This window comes from Dendropsophus ebraccatus, chromosome 7 (assembly GCF_027789765.1).
Source record: "Dendropsophus ebraccatus isolate aDenEbr1 chromosome 7, aDenEbr1.pat, whole genome shotgun sequence".
NCBI lineage: Eukaryota > Metazoa > Chordata > Amphibia > Anura > Hylidae > Dendropsophus > Dendropsophus ebraccatus.
In genome coordinates, this window is record NC_091460.1 from 121,192,073 (window position 1) to 121,216,162 (window position 24,090).

Consider the following 24,090-nt stretch of genomic DNA (forward strand, 5'->3'; position numbering starts at 1 on the left):
AACCCCAAGGCAGCGGGCTTGTTGTGTAGGGGTTATGGTTGCACCACAGACAGAGATGGAGATGTCAGGTGGGGGGCGGTTAGCAGAGGGAGGGAATACAAGAAGCTCAGTCTTAGCAAGGTTTAGTTTTAGGAATAGGGAGGACATAGCGTTAGAGACGGCAGACAGTTACCTGTTCTGTAGAAGAGCGGGGGTGATATCACGGGAGGAGGTATACAGCTGGGTGTCATCAGCATAGAGATGGTACTGAAAGCCAAACTTGCTGATGATTTGTCCGATGGGTAAAGTGTAAAGTGAGAAAAGGAGAGGGCACAGGACTGATCCCTGGGGAATCCCGACTGTAAGGGGAAGAGAAGATGGCGTGGAGCCAGAAAGGGATACACTAAAGGAGCGGTCAGAGAGATAAGAGGAAAACCAGGAAAGAGCAGAGTCCTTGAGGCCAAGAGAGCGGAGCGTGGAGAGGAGGAGCTGGTGGTCTACAGTGTCAAAAGCTGCAGATAGATCCAGAAGAATGAGGAGAGAATAGTCACCTTTAGATTTGGCGGAGAGGAGATCATTAGCGACTTTAGTAAGGGCAGTTTCGGTAGAGTGGTGAGGACGGAAACCGGACTGAAGGGGGTCAAGGAGGGAGTTTTCAGAGAGGTAGCGGGTTAGGCGGGAATAGACCAGGCGTTCTAACAGTTTGGAGATAAAAGGAAGATTAGAGACAGGTCGATAGTTGGCTGCACAGGAGGGGTCTAGGGAGGGTTTTTTCAGTAATGGAGTGATAATGGAGTGTTTGAAAGCCAAGGGGAAGATGCCAGAGGAGAGGGAGATGTTGAAGATTTTAGTAAGGTAAGTAGTGACAACAGGAGAGAGAGACTGGACAAGGTGTGAGGGAATAGGGTCACTAGGGCAGGTGATGGGACGAGAGGAGGAGAGGAGTCTGGAGACTTCCTCCTCTGTTACAGGTTCAAATACTGAGAGGGAAGAGGAGGAAATACAAGAGGGAATGGGATCAACACTACTTGGGGACTGGGAGGTGATCTCCTGACGGATAGTATCTATCTTTTTCTTGAAGTAGGATGCTAGGTCTTCAGCACAGAGGTTAGTTACGGGTGTCTGAACTTTGGGTTTGAGGAGGGAGTTGAGGGTATCAAAGAGACGTTTTGGGTTATGGGATAGAGAAGAGATGAGAGAGGTAAAGTAAGATTGTTTAGCAGAATGAAGCGCGGAGTAGTAGCTTCTAAGCACAAATTTGTAATGTAGGAGGTTTACATCAGTTTTAGACTTCCTCCACAAACGTTCAGCACACCTAGAACACTGTCTAAGAAAACGAGTTGAAGGTGTGTGCCAAGGTTCTGGTCGTCTGCGTTTTGCTGATTGAGGTGTGAGGGGTGCCATTTTGTCAAGATTTGTTTTGAGGGTGTCGTGATAGCATTTGGCAGCCAGATTGGGACAGGAGAGTGAAGAGATAGGAGGCAGTGATGACTGTACAGAGTCTGTAAGTTGTTGGGTGTTGATGGCACGTAAGTTTCTGTACATGACCAAGGTTGGGGTGTCAGGAGGAGAATGAGTATTAGTGATTCAAAAGGAGAGAAGATTGTGGTCTAAGAGCCCGGTCGGAGTGTTATTAAGGCTAGAAACTGGGCAAAGTCTGGAGAAGACAAGGTCCAGGGTGTTCCCACCCTTGTGGGTTGGAGAGTCAGAATGCTGGGAGAGGCCAAGGGAGGAGGTTAGGGAAAGAAACTGAGAGGCCGATGGGGAAAGGGGCTTGTCAATAGGGATATTAAAATCGCCCATGATGAGGGCAGGAATGTCAGAAGATAGAAAGTAAGGAAGCCAGATGGAAAAGTGGTCAAGAAAGTGTCGTTGTGAACCAGGGGGGCGATATATGACTGCGACTCCCAGGGAAAAGAAGAAGATGCAATTACACCCCCATCCCCCCAGGTACAGTAAGAAACAAAGTGGCCATAGGACAGCAGTTTCTATTTCTGTAGAGTCATTTTCATTTGCTGGACTTTATAACATATCATGTTATTTTACATTTTTTACTAATTCTTAATGAATTTAGGGAATTGGGTGGTGTTGAGTTCATTTTCTCTCTAGATGATAAGTTTGACAATCCTTCGAATTTTCATTCAGTGTCCTTCTAACATAAGTTTATTCTGTTATACAGGTCCTTTCAGCGTCTTGCTACAGAATTGTAAGAGGTTACTTAATTGGCTTTCCTAACTTGTTTCATGGTAAAATTGCAAGTGTCATTAGACAGCAGTCAGTGTAATGTGATTCTTATTTCTTGACTTTTGCAGTTCCTATCATGCTTCGGTATTCATACTTTTCTATTGACATAATTTTGAGCCTATGTTAATCTTTTAGAGACTATGCTTATTGCATTCTAGATTTAATTTCCTCTTTCCATGAGTCATGTATATTTTATTATTAATATAAGGAATAAATAAATAAAAGGAGATAGTTAAACAGTTTTAGTGCAAAGAAAAATATACGCTGAAAATATCAACATAATTAGAGCAAATAGTGAAATATTCAAAAATTCGATTCGAATAGCCCCCGATATTCGTATATTCGATCGAATAGCGAACCCCATTATAGTGTATGTTAGAAAAATACTCAGGACTTTGAAATCAATATTCAACCACTTGGAGGTCACCAAGTGCACAATGACACCTCAGGAAATGATGCCAAAACCTCTGGAATGCAACTGGGACACCAGGGGAAGCATGCCTGGGTGCATCTAACTTTTGGGGGTCCCTTCCTACCCAAGGTCCCTATTACACGGGATGATTATTGTTTGCTAACTATTGTTCTCTAATCGTCCACTAATTGTTCGCTAATCGTTCGTTGTAATTTTACATTTGTTTGCTCAAGTTCCGCATTTGTTCACTACTTTTTCAGTGTAATTGCACATTGTTCATTGTTTTGCTGGGATCAGATGGAGTAAATGATCGTAGTAACGTTGCAATAACGATCGAAACTAAGGATTATAGTTCTGTGTAATATGGTGAACGATTTCAGGTTAACGATAAACAATCTTGTTTGCAATTGTTTGTTGGAAAATGTTAAAAATCGCATTGTCTAATAGCACCCTGAACACACTGTCTTAAAACACCTTCTAAATCTCTGCTTTTTATACTTTTAGCCTTAAAAGGGCTTTTGGGGGTCCCTTTCTACCTAACTTCCCCAAAAAGCTTACTCTCCCTGGTATACAGTCTGTCCCTCTGTAGCTCCAACCAGCAAGTGACACGAATCTGAAATCACCTATTCCGATACTCAGGAGGTGACATAGTTTAGCCAGCAAATCACAGTTAAAGGTTTTTTTTTAAGTCCTGCCTATTTCTAGTGCCTGTCCCTCCCTCCCTGCATGTTTATTGGCTGGAAAAAAGTGCCAAGGGATGTGGGAGGGCGAATCGAGTTTTTACTGCGTTTTCGTTCGAATATTCGAACGAAAATGAATAGTTCGAATAGCGTAGTGTTCGATCGAATAGCTATTCGGTCGAATACTATTAGCTCACCACTAATAGTTCGCAAATAAAGATGAGTGCAACTTAAGCATGCCCAGGTCCATCAAAATCCGAGCATGCAGCATTTGATCACCGGTGGCTGAAGAAGTTGGATGCAGCCCTAAGCCTGCCTGGAAACCGTGGATACAGCCAATGACAGTCTTAGGGCTGCATCCAACTTCTTCAGCCACTGGTGATCAAATGCCTCACTCGTTGTTCAAAAGATCGGTATGTTTGAATTGCGCTCATCTCTATTTGCAATCATAACTACAATAGTAAATGTACTTATAATATAATTTTACCATGGCCAAAATAAAGCTAAGCTACCCTCCGAGATCTGTGCAGGCAATTTATTCCCTTATCTTTAACGAGAACCAAGCAAAGCATGCAAGTAAAGGGGATGGGAGGGTGACAAGCCATATTTACAACTACAGAAATCTAATGAATATTGCCAGCCTCGTACTATGAATATAAAGATACATAAAGTAACACATTGTTTCCTGCAAAAAAATGACTTGATAACAGTTACTAAGAAAACTACTTTAAATTTCATTTAAAAAGTGATCCAGAAGTGATCCTAACTGATCCTGCGCCTACTGCTGCGTCCTCTGAGGGGCTGCCCTGGCGATGGCTCTGGCCCCAGTGACATCATGGCACCCTTATCTATTGGTGTTTGCCGTGTGCTGCGTGTCACTGATTTCCAGGACTCCTTAGGGCTGCATCAAGCTTTGCCAGTCAGTGGGTGTCAAATACAAAGCGCTTGGGTTGAGACAAACCCGAATGTTTGGTAAGTTTACTCATCACTACAGTCTGATCATTGCTCTTTCTCAGGGCAGAGAGGATAAAAGAAAGTAAGACCATAGAGGTAAAGCAGGGCAACGTATTTTTGTACGATCATGATACTAATTGTTCACGTTCGCTGATCACAAATAATTTGTTCCATGATCAGAATGATTATAACGATCATTTTCTAAGATATTCCAACATGAACATTCACCTTGCAATGTATATAACTGCGTCAATTTTCTCCCACCAATTTGAAAGAGCCAATGAAGGTGTGGGGAAGGAAGGGCACACCAGGTAATGTAGTAGCCATGTTCATTACTGGCATTACTGTGATTGACTGTACGATTAGCGTCATTATGTATGTTACCTACATGCTATAAAAACATGAAGCTGAGGTGAATTTTCTGAGTCTTTCCTGATTCTTGTGCCGTTCAGTAGGGAGCGTGAAACGAGCAGGGACAAAATCAGCAATATTCACAGTGGTAGTTGGTCAGTGTAGGGAGGGAGAGCTGACCGAGTAGGGCTTAGAAAGTTGTGAAATTGTCAGTGTAGGGGAAGCGTAAAATACGTAATTGCTCACTATTACGCTTTGCTCTATTACGTATTTTATGCTTTGCACCTGATAATCTATACACACCAAAATGTACACTTCTACCGTATGTTTGTTATTTGTTTGTGAATAATCCACACAGCTCGCTTGCAAAGCAGCAGGTTAACCCTCAAGCGGCCAAGGCATAACAAGCAAGACGGGTGGGGCTGAACAAACCAAAAATAGACCTGTGTTCAGAGTTCTGGAACTGCACCAACTCAGCGCCTTCTCGGCCGCACAGCCCAAACCGAGGAGTGCCAGTGCACAGCTCTGACACAGTTCCAAACTTCAGACAGACATTGAGTGCAAAAAGATGTGCATTCTGGTATTAAAAATAAAATGTTTATATATAATTATATTAAATTGTCCAATTACTTTTGAGTCTTTAAAAATGGCGTAACTTTCAAAAAATAGCTGTAATTGCTAAGCGGTTAATGTAATATTTTTGTCAAACCCCTCGAATTAAGCTTGAGAAAGTTAGTGTTTTTTACTTAAATGTGTTTTATTGAACATTACGCACATACCTCCCACTGTAATTTATAATGCAAAGAAGCTCTAAAATTCTTTCGGGAAAGATAAATTTAGACCTTGCCATGTACTGCAATGAGCACATCTCCAAGCACAGTATTTTACCCAGATTCATACTTTTCTATTCACTTATCACAATGATTATTATCTCAGTTAATTTCCTGTGTATTTTATGACTATGTGACTGATCATAAGTGCATAAATGGTTTTTTAAGGTAGTCATGGTTCTTTATTCAGTCACGATGGGTTGCCTCTTTATTTTTACACCCACATCAGTAAGGGTACCAATGTACTAAGACGAATTGTGTTCTGCAACAATCAATGTCTATTTTAAGCCTGAACTAAATACATTAGTTTTAAATGATGACATATTGTTAAACTTTACAGCTTATTTAAGAAGAAAATTACCTGATGATAAAAGTTTATATTCCAGAGTAATAGAAGTCAATATGAAGTAATAGTATGAGGTAGCCCTGGGATTGTCTAATATTTTACATTTAATTTTGTAGTCTTGCTGTGAAAGGGGTATCAATGTGAAGACAGCCTACTGACTAAAGGATTTAGGCTTCACAGCATCAATCTAGACCATAGGAAATAATAGTTTGAAGCTGAATAATTGACTATGGGAAAATGTCCTGAGCATGCACTGGGATATGTGCAGAGAGGAGAACTGAGACTATCAACTATTATGACTGGGCCTCACAGGGGTTTTTCACCTTCCCCTGGATCAACACAGTAGGGTTTCCCTAGGTTGAACCTGATGGACTCTTGTCTTCTTTTAACCTTATTAACTATGCAACTAGGTTAATATTTTTAAGGAGTAGTTCACAAAAATTTGCTCAAATTAACTGGTCCCAGTAAGTGCCGGGAGATTTTTAATTGACACATATATATATATATATATATATATATATATATATATATATATATACTACCGTTCAAAAGTTTGGGGTCACACTTCTTCACCACCATACGTTGTGAAATGAATAGTAAATAGAGTCAAGACATTGACAAGGTTAGAAATAATTATTTGTATTTAAAATAACATTGTTTTTACATCAAACTTTGCTTTCATCAAAGAATCCTCCTTTTGCAGCAATTACAGCATTGCACACCTTTGGCATTCTAGCTATTAATCTGTTAAGGTAAGCTGGAGAAATTGCACCCCACGCTTCTAGAAGCAGCTCCCACAAGTTGGATTGGTTGGATGGGCACTTCTGGCGTACCATACGGTCAAGCTGCTCCCACAACAGCTCAATGGGGTTCAGATCTGGTGACTGCGCTGGCCACTCCATTACCTATGATAGAATACCAGCTGCTGCTTCTGCTGTAAATAGTTCTTGCACAATTTGGAGGTGTGTTTAGGGTCATTGTCCTGTTGTAGGATGAAATTGGCTCCAATCAAACACTGTCCACTGGGTATGGCATGGCGGTGCAAAATTGAGTGATGGCCTTCCTTATTCAGAATCCCTTTAACCCTGTACAAATCTCCCACCTTACCAGCACCAAAGCAACCCCAGACCATCACATTACCTCCACCATGCTTAACAGATGGCGTCAGGCATTCTTCCAACATCTTTTCATTTGTTCTGTGTCTCACAAACATTCTTCTTTGTGATCCAAACACCTCAAACTTGGATTCATCCGTCCACAACACTTTTTTCCAGTCTTCCTCTGTCCAATGTCTATGTTCTTTTGACCATCTTAATCTTTTTCTTTTATTGGCCAGTCTCAGATATGGCTTTTTTTTGCCACTCTGCCTGAAGCCAAAATCCTGCAGCCGCCTCTTCACTGTAGATGTTGACACTGGTGTTTTGCGGGTACTATTTAATGAAGATGCCAGTTGGGGACCTGTGAGGCGTCTGTTTCTCAAACTAGAGACTCTAATGTGCTTATCTTCTTGCTTAGTTGTGCAATGCGGCCTCCCAATTCTTTTTCTACTCTGGTTAGAGCCTGTGTGTGCTGTCCTCTGAAGGGAGTAGTACACACTGTTGTAGGAAATCTTCAATTTCTTAGCAATTTCTCGCATGGAATAGCGAGAACAAGAAGAACAAGAATAGACTATCGAGTTTCAGATGAAAGTTCTCTTTTTCTGGCCATTTTGAGCGTTTAATTGACCCCACAAATGTGATGCTCCAGAAACTCAATCTGCTCAAAGGAAGGTCAGTTTTGTAGCTTCTGTAACGAGCTAGACTGTTTTCAGATGTGTGAACATGATTGCACAAGGGTTTTCGAATCATCAATTAGCCTTCTGAGCCAATGAACAAACACATTGTACTATTAGAACACTGGAGTGATAGTTGCTGGAAATGGGCCTCTATACACCTATGTAGATATTGCACCAAAAACCAGACATTTGCAGCTAGAATAGTAATTTACCAGATTAGCAATGTATAGAGTGTATTTCTTTAAAGTTAGGACTAGTTTAAAGTTATCTTCATTTATAAGTACAGTGCTTTTCCTTCAAAAATAAGGACATTTCAATGTGACCCCAAACTTTTAAACGGTAGTGTGTATATATCTATCTATCTATCTATATATATATATATATATATATATATATATATATATATATATATAATCTAGTACTTATCAGCCGCTGTATGTCCTGCAGTAAGTGGTGTTTTCTTTTCAGTCTGACACAGTGCTCTCTGCTGCCACCTCTGTCTGTGTCAGAGTATTAGCAAGTCCCAATAGAAAACCTCTCCTGCTTTCCAGACTGGAAAGAACACCACTTTCTATTCTACTTAAAAAAAACAGCAGCTGATAAGTACTAGAAGACTTAGGATTTTGGATTGATTTGAAAGATTTTTTTTTTTTTTCAGTAAACATCCCCTTTAAAGTAGGGGCATCACACAATTAGGCTGGGTTCACACTATGTATATTTGAGGCTGTATTTGGTCCTCATGTCAGGTCCTCATAGCAACCAAAACCAGGAGTGGATTGAAAACACAGAAAGGATCTGTTCACACAATGTTGAAATTGAGTGGATGGCCGCCATATAACAGTAAATAACGGCCATTATTTCAATATAACAGCCGTTGTTTTAAAATAACAGCAAATATTTGCCATTAAATGATGGCCATCCACTCAATTACAACATTATGTGAACAGAGCCTTTCTGTGTTTTCAATCCACTCCTGGTTTTGGTTGCTATACAGCCTCACAAATACAGCCTCAAATATACATAGTGTGAACCCAGCCTAAACCTGTGCAGCATTAATGGGCGGACAATCTCCATTTAAATTAGTAGAACAGGACACCAGTATGCACAAATGATACCGTAGGGTTACATTGTAGTACATATCAATAATACACTGGGGGAAGTAGGAGACAATTCTGTAGGAGTTGTTCCTGTTATTTTCTCTATTACGGCTAATGTTGTATTTCATTGACTTTTCATGGCAGATTACCTCTCATAGCTACTGCAATTGTTTGGATGTATTGCAGCTACCTTTTAGCAAGGAGCAGAAATATACTGATCATTTTTGTACAATCTGCAAGCTTTTAATATTCTTTATTTCTTTTAACTAAATGGGATATGAACTTCATTTAAATTCTAGTTACTAATACTCAATATCATTGTACATGGCTACATTTATATGTACATACTGTGCAGAGCCATCCCCACTTACAGTCGAATTAGACAATGGTTCATTTCTCTCCCGGAACTTGTTTTTATAGTGCATTGCAAAGCACTGAAGCAAAGCATAGTAATATAACTTAGACTTCAACTCATATTACCATCTGTCAATTCATAATCTAAAAAATCTAGGCAATCATGGAAAAACACATTGAGAAAATAGATATCTGGTGCAAAGAGTATACATCAGTGCTACGGGCACAGAGTAACTGTTGGTTGCTTTTAAGGTAGCTATATCTTTCATAGAAAAGTCTATATCAAAATGTCTTAATCAGAATCAAAAGGCAAAGTAAATGTTATAAACCACATTGAGTTGAAATGATAGATGGTTGGAGAAAGTATTGTGATGCTATTCCTGAATTTAATTCCGTAGTCATTCAAATAGGTTTATTTTTGAAAAAATTCTTGGTATTTTTCCTGAAAACAATTCACTGGAGCTTCACCAACTGCAAGAATAGGAGAACCCATGTCCTCCATCCCTCGCATATTCCTGATGAGGAGTGAGTGCTTGACTACTTTACAAAAGATTTGCATAAATGACAGCATTTATGCTCAATTTCCCAATAGGTTAGAACAGATCCTTTACATTTGGCCAAACTTGCTGACCTCAGAGTGTAGGGATCTCCAAACTGTCTTCTGATAGATGATGCTGGTCAATCGAGCATCAAGCTGCTTGGGGGGTGGGTGGTAGGTAAAAATTATACTTACCCCTACGGCCTTCTATCTCGACTATCTTAGCCAATCAGCATTTGCAGTGGTGTCCTGCCTCAGCCAATCAGAAGCTGAGGCAGGACACTGTAGCTCCTGCTGACTAGTTGAGTGGGGATGGTGAAGACAAGAGCAGCAAGTATAACCCCCACCCCCCAACAGACTAAAGTCTGTCCCCCAGGGGGTTACCTTAACCCCCTGGGTTCTAGACACTTGGGGGACACTTGGTAAAATGCTCGAGTGTGACATTTTTTTTAATGGAGCCTTTAAAAATGCTCAACTTGAGTCAAAAGCTCTTCAGCATTTTAGTGCTCGATCAACCCTACTTTCCAACCCTTTTGTTTTCAGATAGATAAGCCACCTCCAGAGTTTTCTGGCAGTAACGTATCTTTCCTTTCTTCATTGACAATACATGAATGTTCTGATATACTGAACATTCTTGTGTGGGGAGACTCCCCCCCCCCCCCCCCAAACATACCCACCTGACCCGTCGCAGTCCCCCGGCATTCCTTCATTCTCCAAGCTCTCTGATGCAAGAGTAATGTCATTCATGCACCAGTGAGCTGGGAGAATGAACCATGGGGGACTCCGCCAAGCCAGGTAAGTAGCGGGGGCACTCTTGTGGCTGGAGGTGCAATGCTGCCTCCAGCCACAAGAGAGGCTGGCAGGGCAGAAAGCCAATGGCTTCTTTCTCAGAGCACCACAGCATTTAACTGTGAGCACTCATCGGGCCCCCTTAGTGAATGGACACTGTAGCAGTGCCTGCAGTGATCTGCCTTTATTGTTGCTAAACCACTGCCTACAGCTATTGAAAACATAAAGACATAGGGGGAGATTTATCAAAGGGTGTAAAATTTAGACTGGTGCAAACTACCCACAGCAACCAATCACAGCTGCTCTTTCCTTTCAGCACTGCCTAAAGCTGAGCTGTGATTGGCTGATGTGGGCAGTTTACACCAGTCTAAATTTTACTCCCTTTGATAAATCTCCCCCATAATGTATTTAAGCTACAAGCTACTGTCCCTGGAGGTGTGTGTAATTTTAGCTGATTCAGCTCAGCATCGCTGCAACCCTTCGTCACTCCCTGCACCTCTGCCAAATCAGGAAGTAAGAGTGGAACCCGGCGGTGCTAAGCGGAATGTAGGACAGATGAGAATAACCCTTTAATTTACCGTAAGACAGCTCTATCAATCTTAACCATGATTAGTGTTATTCTCTGTTCAAATTTGTTTCATGGTTTCTATTTTCGATTGGGCAACTGTAGTTTCTGCTTATCTGTTCTGAAATGAGATATTATTGACTTACAATAGGTCTTTATTGAGCTTCCATTTCTCTTTTAATAAAAGCAACTGAATCCAATGTAATGGAAAACAGGGCTAATGTCTAGAGGACCATATAGTTAGCACAGGGCTTCAGGTCATAGCAGCCTAGTGTCATACTGTTGTAGTTACCTAAAAAGACAGGAAAGGAAGACACGAGCCGCCATCAGCAGCTAATAGGATAGGATAATCAGACAAGCTAGCAATAGCATCCTGCTATATGTGCACTCTCTTTAGAGCGTGTTCTTGAGATTGAATATGGTTAGAAAATTAGCACTTTGATAGCCTTATTGAAAACTAATTGTACTTACGCTTTACAGAAACATTTTCAGGCATGGTGGTACAGTCATACCCATAGCAACAACTGTATATCAGTATGTGGGCAACACAAGGTTTTTTAAGGCTGATTTCGATAAAGCCTGTGCTAATAGCTTTCAAGAGAGTCATTGTTCCTCATTCATATACTTTTTCACAAGCACAATGGCATCTAAAATAGGAGTAAAATCCATGCTGCTCCTCGGACCACATTTTGTACCGTTTTCATGATTAAATACATTTCATGCTGAAGTAATTCATTGTCTTCTAATTTTTAAACTGAGCAGTGCTTAATACCACATAATAGCCATTATGTGTACAGCTCTGGGAAAAGACCGAGCAACTAAAACAAAAAAGTTTGACTTGCTTTCAATATACGTGACAACTTTAAAATACATGTCAGGCTTTGATTACAGCTCGGCTGCTGTTCATAGAATGTTAACCCTGCAAGTTCTTTGGAATATGAACCAGAATGACAAAATCTTTTCCAGTGTTTTTTTTAAAAAAAAAAATATATATATATATATATATATATATATATATATGTATATATATATATATATATATATATATATATATATATATATATATATATCTTGCTACAAAACCAGGCCCAGCCCATGAAAAGTAGGGGTGCTTTTTCCTCAAAGAAAGCAGCCATGTTTAATATAATCGAAAGGACAAAGCATTAAGACATTGGCTTAAGAATTATTTTGCTTATTTAGGCTATGTTCACACTGCGTATGATTCTGTCCGAAGATCGTACGCCGCCGTACATGTGCAGCTGAAACTACGGGCGTGGGAAAAATAGACATGCGGTCGGATGCGTACGAACCGCGAACATACGCCCGTAGTACAGTTATGCTTCCCTAGCTTGTTTCGAAGCGATCTGAAGTAGGTCATTTACTTGGAAATCTTCGCCCAGCCCCGTAAACCACACAGAACCTTTTGGATCGAAAAATCAAGTTCAATTTGGCTGAAATAAGTACTTCGTACGGGACCGCATGTAAATCCACGGCCGTGAGTTTGAACATTTCCGTCCTCAAATAATGGTCTTGTTCATTTTTCACAGCGCCGTATACGATCCGGCCGTAAGCTCATACGTAGTGTGCACTGTGCGGGCGTATATCGTATACTTTCAAGTGAACGCGTCAACCGCAAAACTACGTGCGTATATTCGCGGTTCGCACTACGGACGGAATCATACGCAGTGTGAACATAGCCTAAGAGTGAAGGGCAAGAAATAGACATAAACATGCACAGATTAGTGTCAGGTATATGGTAAATAAATTCCAAACCAACAGGCCGAAGCCCGGGGTACAAAAGCCCCTTTAATTGATAACACCCCCCTTAAAATATAACTTTTATTTATACAAATTAAAGTAAACATGTGAACTAATTAAAACCACAGGACCCAGTATTTCCCACACTAGACTATGCTAGGTGATATAACGGGATATATCTATCCTGCTAACTATCTCAATTACTATCACAGTCTGCAGTACTGCATAGATAAATAACTATCGGTTGCCTAATTTTTCTCCTGATGACGTTGCTGTGGCAACGAAACATGTAGAGAGGGGGCATGTATTGTGATTTTAAATAGCAGACATCCAGTATCTCCAAGCTATTTATCTATGCAGTACTGCAGACTGTGATAGTAATTGAGATAGTTAGGAGGATAGATATATCCCGTTATATCACCTAGCATAGTCTAGTGTGGGAAATACTGGGTCCTGTGGTTTTAATTAGCTCACATGTTTACTTTAACCCTTAGGGGACACAGCCAGTTTTCATTTTTGCGTTTTCGTTTTTCCCTCCTCGTGTCTATAAGGCCATAGCACCTGCATTTTTCCACCTAGAGACCCAAATGAGCCCTTATTTTTTGCGCAACTAATTGTACTTTGCTATGGCAGATGTAATTTTTGCCTAAAATGTGCCGGGAAACCAGAAAAAAATTATATGTGTGGTGAAATTGAAAAAAAAATGTTTTTTTTTTATTTGAGGGGGTTTGTTTTTACTCCGTTCGCCCTAGGGTAAAACTGACTTGTTATATATGTTCCTTAAGTTGTTACAATTACAACGATATGTAACATGTATAACTTTTATTTGATTTGATGGCTTGTAAAAAATTAAAACCTTTTAAAGAAAATATATGTTCCTTAAAATCGCTCCATTCCCAGGCTTATAGCGCTTTTATCCTTTGGTCTATGGGTCTGTGTGAGGTGTCATTTTTTGCGCCATGATGTGATCTTTCTATCGGTACCTTGATTGCGCATATACGACTTTTTGATCGCTTTTTATTACAATTATTCTGGATTTGATGCGACCAAAAATGCGCAATTTTGCACTTTGGTTTGGTATTTGGTTAAGTGACCCCTGACCCACCTATGTGAGGGTTAAGTGGTTGTGTGGGTATATGGTAAGGGTCTTAAAGGGGTATTCTGCCCAAGAGATAAAAAATAAAATTCTACCAAACCTATCTGGTCATACTCACGTCAAGTCCCCTTGAGTATTTTGAGCCATCTCCTGTGTTTCTAGCTGCTGCCTTTCCTAAGTTACAAGTTTTTCTAAAAAACAGTCTTAACCGAAGATGGTGCAAGCCAGGAATATACATTTCCCATCATGCAGTGCTTCTCCCTATTGGTTCGTTCATACCTGTCCCCTTAGCTTTCTTTACTGCTGGTTATTACTACCTTGCATAGTGTACAGAGGACTGGGTTTACTGTGAAACTGAAGCTGCAAATGAAAGAGAGCATCCCTGACGGAGCAGACCAATCCCTGAAATAATAATGATGATAATAATAATAATAATAATAATAATAATAATAATAATAATAATATTATTATTATTATTATTATTATTATTATTATTATTATTATTATTATTATTATTATAAAAAATAGTATTATATACCTTCAAAGCCTTCAAACACCTCCTGGAATTACTCATGCAACATCTCCTGGCATTACACTCCTGCAAGATCTCCTGGCATTATAACCCTGCAACAAGAAGGTGGAAGGAGAGAGGGGGGGCACACAGTGTTCATGGGCAGCTGGGGGGGGGAAATGGACGGAGGTGGAAGGAGACAGGGAGATGGAGGGGGAACGGAGACAACGAACATGTAGTAACAAAAACACATAGTTTACTAGAGGCACAACCACTGAAGATGTAGTCAGTGGGTCACGTGTTAAGTGCCCTTTGAAGAGACAGAGGACATGTGATCCACCAGAAGGTGGGTGCCAAGGGGAAGAAGCGAGATGGAGAGGACTCTGTTTAGCTCATTTTTTGCATCCAGATAGGGTGACTCTGCAAAAAAAAAGTGCAAAAGGACTCAGAACACCTAAATAATTGCTTTGACCAATACATGAAGCTATGGGTGGGCTATTATATAATGTAAAAAGGTATATAGTAGCAGGCACATACTCTACATAGTTGATATATGGTAGTTCCTCATTAGTTATATAGGTAAATTCTCCATTATTGGCCCCTTCATGCCAATAATCCCATTAGATAGGTTTACCCTCCCCCTTTATAGTTTCCCATTTTCACAGTTTTCCTCCACATTAGGTAAATAGGTAGGTTGGAACTTTATGTGGGTCTTGAGGAACATAGATGAAGTTGAAAGTGTTGCTGCTGCCAGTGGGCCCCAGTAACGGTGGGTCCGGTGCAGGTGCACCATATGCACCTATAATAAAAGCGACCCTGGCAATATGTACAGATATACGTGCTCTACTAGGAGCAATGTTTCTAGGGGAGAATGTACAGTATCTATGATACAACATGCAATGAAGCTTCACATGCCTCTTTAGGAGATCAAAGACAGAGTAGTACAGAGGGCCCATTTGAATAGTAACAGTGTTACAGCTAAATACAAAGCATGTTTATGGGACGTAAAGCTACAAATAGGCTTACAGATGCTGTAAAATACTTTCAGTATATTTGAAAGACATTCTAAAAATTGTCCCATCCCTATATTTACAGACTACTCCTAAACACTCATAGGGAAAATTGAGTTGGGACACCATGTCACTTTGTAGAACACAGCGATAACAAACAGTTGGAATGGGAAACAATGTCAAATTAGTATAACATTTACTTATTATCTTGCGGCTAAAGTCATATTTTATTGACTTATCATGGCAAATTGTACTGTTGGGATATATTGTAGCGACCCATTAACAAGCAGAGTAGATTTTATAATCATTTCAATACAATTTGTACGTGACGTTGTATGTATGTGATGCAAAAGTAATGCAATATTAAATTATAAATATGGATATTCCGTAGACTCGCACTATATGACTACTAATGTTTCCAGTTATATGCGTACACGGTGAATGACCATTCCCACCTACAGTCCAATTAGGGATTGGCTCATTTCTTCTCTCCAGGAGACTGTTTTCACACTACATTGCAAAGCACTGAAGCAAAGCACTAACGTAAATTAATTACTTTAAAATATTTGCCAGGCTCTATGTACAGCGTGTGTTGCCCTTGACAATGGCTTATGAAATGTCAAGTGACGACTTCTGAAACTGAGAGGCGATATCTTTTACATGCTTGTAATAATGGGTGTACAGTGGCTGATATTATCACAGTACAGTCGGTAAACAAACATTGACATACCTTTTACATTGCTTATACATACACTTTACAGACCAATTTAATTGTCACTGACATTTATCTCAATGTGTAAATATTGTAGGCAGCCACTTTTGTTATAACAAGTCTTTAGGAATGCTAAAGACTTTACATCCATGAATATCTGCAAGTAAATGCAATTCATCCACTGGCAACTAAACCTCCTACAGTACCTTGTTTCCCCAAAAATAAGACATCCCCTAAAAATAAGACCTAGTAGAATTTTTGCTGAGTTGCTAAATATAAGGCTTTTCCCAAAGTTTTTGTTTGGAAACATGACCGCCAAACAGAACACCAGGGTGATTCTTTTTAGCCCACCGCCGTTGTCTCCTAACTTCACTGTCCATGGCAAAGCAGCTGCATGCAGGACATGAAGACTGTAACCCAGTGCCAACCCTAACGTTCCCTTCTGTGGCCGTCACTTGTAAATGTTCAGGCGAGCCATTAAGAGGCCTGTTGCCTGTAGCTATACCCTTTGTCCCTTACCGCCAGATATAGAGCTGTAAACAGTCTGCCACTATCCCGTCGCCTGCCACCCTACCATACGCTGTTCCTACTGTGCTGTACGGGTGTGCTATGATGAGCTCCCCCTGGTGGCCAGAAGCCACCATACCATACAATAAGACCAAAATAAGCAAAAAAGACATCCCCTGAAAACAAGACCTAGTGCATCTTTGGGAGAAAAAGATTGATTTAAGACACATTTTCGGGGAAACACGGTATTAAAACTTTGGTGGCCTGTCTGTGTATCATGTACTTATGGTTTCAGTTTGAGCTCTCTGGCAAGGAATAACCACATATCAACAGACATGGTTTGATTTTTTTTAAAGGGATCCTGTCATGTAAAAGATTGTAGTCCAATTTGTAGACAGCAAGCTATAGAGCAGAAAGAACTGAGCAAATATATGTATATTGCTTTGTGGGAAAGTACCAAGGTATGTTGTTGTTATTGTAAATCTCTGATTATTCTGACAAAAGTAGCCAAAAGTAGCTTTTAATTATTCAGTAAGGGTCCTATTAGAGGGGCAGATTAATAATATAAACAAGCACCAATCTGCTAGATCAGCACTCACTTATTGAGCTATGATACGGCTCGATAATCATTTAACAAGGGCTGCACAGACATCGTTAGCGATGTCCCTGCAGCCCTTGCCCTAAACTGTTAATAAGTTACCTCTCCACATTCCCGATTTTGCTGTCAGACCATTTGACACGATCAGCCGATGATCATTGCCATCGGCTGATCATTGTCTCTTTTACACAGAGCGATAATTGGTCAATTCGGCCTGATTCGGCTGATTATCAAACCGTGTTATAGAGCCCTAAGACTTCCCACTTGACCGCTTAGCCCTGAAAGAGCAGATATTTATAGCTGTGATATTTTATCACCTATTTTCATCTGAAAAAAATAATTAATTGAAAGTGGAAGTTAGAAATTAAAAATAAAAAGCACGGACTACAACATGGACCTAAATATGCAAGTAGTAGTATTCTGCCATGTCAATTCAACCACCAACATGAAATTTAAATTATTGTAAAAGTATAATTGTTTAATTTTCTTGAATTAACATAAGGATTCCAATTTCTTCCCATTTTCAATACAATATACAAGTGCCAGTTCCAATCACAACCACTGGGTGGCCACACATAAACACCTATACATCTCCCAACAGAGTATAACACAACTATGTTTGGTTTGTTTTGTTTTGTTGTTTCCTTTGAAATCTTGTAACAAGCCAAGAGGACACAAAAGGAAGCACACATTTATAGCACCTGTCTAATATCAGCTGAAGGCTGGTAAAATACGTCTTTCATGCCAGAAAGTTAATAGAAAATTGTGTTGATTGATACTCCCATCTAAATTAATATTACTCATCATTACCAATCTCTGGTCAGTTAAGGAAAAAATTTTTTATTCCAGGGCGCATGCAACTTTCAAAATAGAGTGCAACTATAGCATTTTGAAAACACTGCAGATATTTGTATTTAAATCAACAGTGGGTTTGCAAATGGTATCGGTTTGTATCTTTTTGTTCTTGTTATATGAACATATAACCTACAATTGCCTATAATAATCTGTTTCCTTTATTATTACAGAGAGCTGACATTGGGATTTCCGCCTTGACCATCACACCCGACCGAGAGAATGTAGTAGACTTCACGACTCGCTATATGGATTACTCAGTGGGAGTTCTGTTGAAAAAAGCAGAGAGGACTGTGGACATGTTTGCCTGCTTGGCGCCATTTGATCTGTCTCTTTGGGCGTGTATTGCTGGAACTGTTCTGTTGGTAGGACTTTTGGTATACCTGTTAAACTGGCTTAATCCTCCACGGCTGCAAATGGGATCTATGACTTCTACAACCCTTTACAACTCCATGTGGTTCGTGTATGGATCCTTTGTGCAACAAGGTACATTTTATTTAAGTTAAAGTATGTTATAAATTACCATAACCTGAACTTATATTGTTTAATGGAAACTTATCAGCAAAAAAATATATATTGTTTTAAGTTGAACTTAGATTTCAAATAACTTTGCAGAAACTGACAGTACAAGCGAATATAAGAAAATCAGTAATATATCTTATAAGGCAAAAGAGCTTCCTTCTGTACTCAAAAGACTGTTTCTCCTCCTCCCCCTCAATTTTTATATGTTCATCACAAAGATAAAGCTGTCTACAACAGAGTTAAGCGGAGTGAGAGCAGGTTTGCTCTGCCCATATAAGCCGATGGATGGTGGAGGGGCCAAGGGGATTGGTGAGCAGGAAAAGCTCACAAAGTTTGCAGGCTTACTACCAAGAGAAAACTCTGGATTTACAGGTCGGGTTGCTCAGTGCTGGTCTGAGAACTTCTGAAGGTTTGCTACAGTGAGGTAGGATTGCAGGATGTTATTTTTAGTGACATTATAGTATAGTGACTGTTTACTGTATGTATAGGAGGCAGCACAGAGGCTACTCTACATCCACACTGCAGCTGAGCCTAGGAATAGCAGATATAGCGATGGAATGTGAAGGATGGTAACCGGGGGAGGGGAACTTATACCTAAAGTTACAGTTACACTTTGTATCCAGTTTTCACGTTATGTGTTAAACATATCTTTTAGGCTATGTAAAATACTATGTAGTAAAATATTAATATTCTTCTTTTTTTACCATAACATTTCTATAAAATAAAAATATTGAACTTATAATTGCACAATTCCTGGAAAATAGCATAATTTTTGCCACAATTGGCGGCACAGGAGTTGGAAAATTGCAGCAAAACTCAACAAAAACACTGTGGGCGACATCTACTTAGGAGTCTAATTTATGTGACTCTTCTAATAGGGATTGGTGTACATTTTGTTCCAATACCCTGTGACCAATTTATCAAAATGTAGCACTGCTATAGTGAATGCATCTATGCAAAAAATTGTTGCAAAAAAGTTAAAAAGTCACAAACAAACAAATTCACCTGTTACTGACCCGACGTAAGTCTGCATCAGTTGGTGCAACTTTTTAAAAAGTCACAAATGATAAGTTAAGCGTAAATCCCAGATTATGCAAACTTTTGGGTGAAAACCCAAAACAGGCAGATATGCATGTGAAAAAATATTCACCTGTCAAAAACTGGTTCATAAATAGAACTTAGACCAAAAATGGGCAAAAAAATCAAAACAATTACTCACCTAAACTAGGTGCAAAACCCTTGATAAATTTTGCCCCATTTGTGAACACAGCCTTAGTACAATATGGGGGACATTTATCAAGCTAAAAAAATTTAATTTTTTTGGCGTAAAAAGGCAAGATTCAAATAAGTTTATTTGGAAATTTATTGCAAATTTTCACATCTGGCCCCTTTACGCTTGGGGGGCCGGGAGGGGGTAACGAGGGGACGGAACAGGGGGCACGCACTCTGGGTCCGCTGAATTCATAATTTTTCTTACACAAAAATGGTAAGGAAACCATTGCCAGGCCTCAACCTGCATAGGTTTCATTCCATGTGCTCAAGACTTATTTTGAGGCAGTGCGCCTCTACATAAATCAGCAAAGCGTGGCTCAGAAACCGCCAGACTTAATAAATGTCCCTCTATGTGTCTATTATATAAGGAATAACGCTATACTGTAAAGTATTTCAATCTGCTTCATTTCAGTGGCTTTCTTATCATCCTAATGTCAGTGGATTTATATTTGCTAAACCTTTACTGGTTATACCTCGAAGGTGTTTGCTTGAAAGTCCAATAGTAATGTAATTGTTTCTTTTCTCCATTTTCCCTGCATGTTTATCTGATAAGGGAAAAGATAACAGGAGGGTTATAATCTGAAATATGACAGTTCAGTCTGATGGAAAAAAAATAACGGAAAATCAAATAGGACAACTGCTCAGAGGAGTGTACTGTATAGTGAAGAGATCTAATCATAGAGTCCCATTAGGTTACCAAATATCAGAGTGGTATTGAAATACTTTCATTAGTATTGTCATCTAATATTTCACATTCAGTTTAAACGCAACACAAACTTTATTTGCTGAATCTCTACTGTTTACTGACCCAAGACCACATGGGAATAGTAGAATAATTGAAAGTGACAGACACGCAATGTAATTGCATTTTTTCCCTTCTGTGTTAAATCATCTTTTTTTCACTTGCATGAGACTTCCAAGACTTATGTGTAGCAAAATATTACTGTCTAATGAAGTCAATGCTAACAGTCAGGCTTACTTGTTTAAAATAATATACTATATAAGTATGTAGTTTTTTTTTTCTCTTAAGAAAAAGAAGCAATACACTAATGTAATGAAAGAGAATGATACTTTATTCGCCCATGTGTGCGACGACTTAGCCTGGCTCCATGATGCCTTTGTATGGCTTAAGAATAGATCCCATGAAACAGGGCTAAAATATTGCACATATGTGTTAATTTAGTATTTCTCTTTTTTTAGCCTCTTCCCACAAACAGTGATTTTAGTATTGATTGGTCAGGGTCTGAGTATTTAGAATTCCACCGATCTCCAAAAATGAGCTAGTAGCCTCGAGAATACCACTGGACTGCTACTAAATAAAATCCACAATATGAAAACCAATATTCTCCCTAAGCAGTGACCATATAGAGGTACAGTATATTCCTGTTACACAGGTTCTGCAGACCTAATAAGTGATTATAGTGCAGTTACATCCAGTGACCCATAGAAGGCATCATCTCTGCTTGAAAATGCAAGTGATGTTTTTGCAAGTCAAGTTGTTTGCTTTTTTTCTTCTTCTCTATCTGGTTCAGCCCATGGGGACTTCTTTGAATCTGCCAGACAAACATTAGGCCCCTCTCTCCAGAACCATCCTAATCTTAGTAAGATCCACACAGTAGCAGTGCTACCTATGTACTCTCATATAGGCAGTTGGGCCCAAATTGTGCTTGAAAATAGTCAGGCCACTCTGTGCCTGTAGTAAACAAGCCCCCGCTGTTCCTTCATATAGTATAGGTCCCACTGTGACTTCATATATTAATTAAGACCTCTCTGCATCCCAAAATAAGAGTTAGGTCCCCATTTCTCCACCCCTGTTGTTACACCCCCAAGAGGTAGTATCCCCAATATACCTTTGCCCCTGTAGGTAGTCCCCCCCATGTGTATACACACCGGCTGGGATTCCATTCATTCAGTGGAACGTATCTTTTTAATTAATCGCGGACATTGTTTTACCATAGGCCAGACTGCGTAAAACACAAAAACAAATATATATGTATAGAGGCTAAAGCGGTCGGCACTACAAGACACCTGGGACGGGGTTATAGCAGGCTAAGGGGAACCGGATAGTGAACGCTGCTCTGGAGGTGCAAGCATCTCGGAAATACAGGTCCATAAAACACTTGAAAATAGAAGAATCTTGAGAGTGCACTCACCATAAAAAGCTTTTCTTTATTGATTCCTTAAAATCGCACACTTAGCAGACGACGGTGCACCACGCCAGCACCCTCCACTGATCGTTACAGCTGTTTCGTGCTAATCACAGCACTTCCTCTAACGTAAATATTATATTTTCACATGATCTGCTGCCCTCTTGTTTTTATGTGTGTTTGTCAGATGTTTTTATCACCTACAAAAATAAAATTACAATCATATTATGAGTAACAAAAGCTTATATTGACAGTTAGAATGAGTTAATGCAGCAAGTCAATATTTGCAGTGTTAACCCTTCTTCTTCAGGACCTCTGCAATTCTCCCTGGCATGCTCTCAATCAACTTCTGGACCAAATCCTGACTGATAGCAGTCCATTCTTGCACAATCAATGCTTGCATTTTGCCAGAATTTGTTGGGTTTTTGTTTGTCCACCCGTCTCTTGATGATTGACCACAAGTTCTCAATGGGATTAAGATCTGGGGAATTTCCAGGCCATGGACGCAAAATCTCTATGTTTTGTTCCCTGAGCTATTTAGTTATCACCTTTGCTTTATGGCAAGGTGCTCCATCATGCTGGAAAAGGCATTGTTGATCGCCAAACTGATTTTGGTAGGTTGGGAGAAGTTGCTCTTTGAGGACATTCTGGTACCAGTCTTTATTCATGGCTGTGTTTTTAGGCAAGACTGTGAGAGAGCCGATTCCCTTGGTTGAGACGCAAACCCACACATAAATGGTTTCAGGATGCTTTACAGTTGGCATGAGACAAGACCGGTGGTAGCGCTCACCTCGTCTTCTCCGAATAAGCTGTTTTCCAGGGGGATTTATGAGAGAAAATTACTTTACCCCAGTCCTCAGCAGTCCACTCCCTGTACCTTTTGCACAATATCAGTCTGTCCCTGATGTTTTTTTCTGGAGAGAAGTGGCTTCTTTGCTGCCCTCCTTGAGACAAGGCCTTGCTTCAAGAGTCTCCACCTCACAGTGCATGCAGATGCACTCACACCTGCCTGCTGCCATTCCTGAACAAGCTCTGCACTGCTGGTAGCCCGATCCCGCAGCTGAAACACTTTTAAGAGACAGTCCTGGCGCTTGCTGGTCTTTCTTGGGCGCCCTGGAGCCTTTTTGGCAACAATGGAACCTCTCTACTTGAAGTTCTTGATGATGCGATAGATTGTTGTCTGAGGTGCAATCTTTCTAGCTGCGATACTCTTCCCTGTTAGGCCATTTTTGTGCAGTGCAATGATGACTGCACGTGTTTCTTTAGAGATAACCATGGTTAACAGAAAAGAAACAATGATGCCAAGCACCAGCCTCCTTTTAAAGTGTCCAGTGGTGTCATTCTTACTTAATCATAACAGATTGATCTCCAGCCCTGTCCTCATCAACACCCACACCTGTGTTAATGGAGCAATTACTGAAATGATGTTAGCTGGTCCTTTTAATGCAGGGCTACAATGATGTTGAAATGTGTTTTGGGTGTAAAGTTAATTTTCTAGGCAAATATTGACTTTGCAAGTAATTGCTGTTAAGCTGGTCATTCTTTATAACATTCTGGGGTATATGCAAATTGCCATTTTAAAAACTTAAGCAGTAGACTTTGTAAAAATTAATATTTGAATCATTCTTAAAACTTTTGGCCATGACTCTACTTAACATCACCCACTTACTCAGAGAGTGATTTATTTATAAGGCTTTTTATTTTTCCTGGAAAGAGTGATTGATGTGTGGGAGTGTGAAATTTCCTAATTTAATAATGCTGACACCACTGCTACTCATCTACCATGTAAATTAAGAAAACAGAAAGATTTCTCCACAGATAATAGGGTTAATGTTATATTCAGTTTATTCTCCAAAGCATTATCCAAAGAATGCCTGATAACATATCCTAAATATTAGACCTCAACACAAGTAATCAAAAATCAAACTTTTGTTTTTAAAGGGGTACTTTGAAGATTTTTTTTCCTTTCAAATCATCTGGTGTCAGAAAGTTATATAGATTTGTAATGTATTTGTAATGTAAGTCTTCCAGTACTTATCAGTTGCTATATGTCCTGCAGGAAGTGGTGTATTCTTTCCAGTCTGACACTGTGCTCTCTTCTGCTACCTCTGTCCATGTCAGGAACTGCCCAGAGCAGTGGCAAATACATGTAGAATCCCTCACTCCTGCTCTGGACAGTGGACAGAGGTAGC

At 39.8% G+C, this 24,090-nt stretch overlaps 1 protein-coding gene across 1 annotated transcript in view; it reads left to right on the forward strand.

Annotated features, from left to right (window-relative positions):
* Positions 1–24,090, forward strand: part of GRID2 (glutamate ionotropic receptor delta type subunit 2) — a 797,500-nt gene that overhangs the window by 630,390 nt on the left and 143,020 nt on the right. Inside the window, exon 11 of the mRNA XM_069976784.1 lies at positions 18,131–18,443. Coding sequence (XP_069832885.1) covers positions 18,131–18,443 — 313 coding nt within the window. The remainder of the gene's footprint in view (positions 1–18,130; positions 18,444–24,090) is intronic.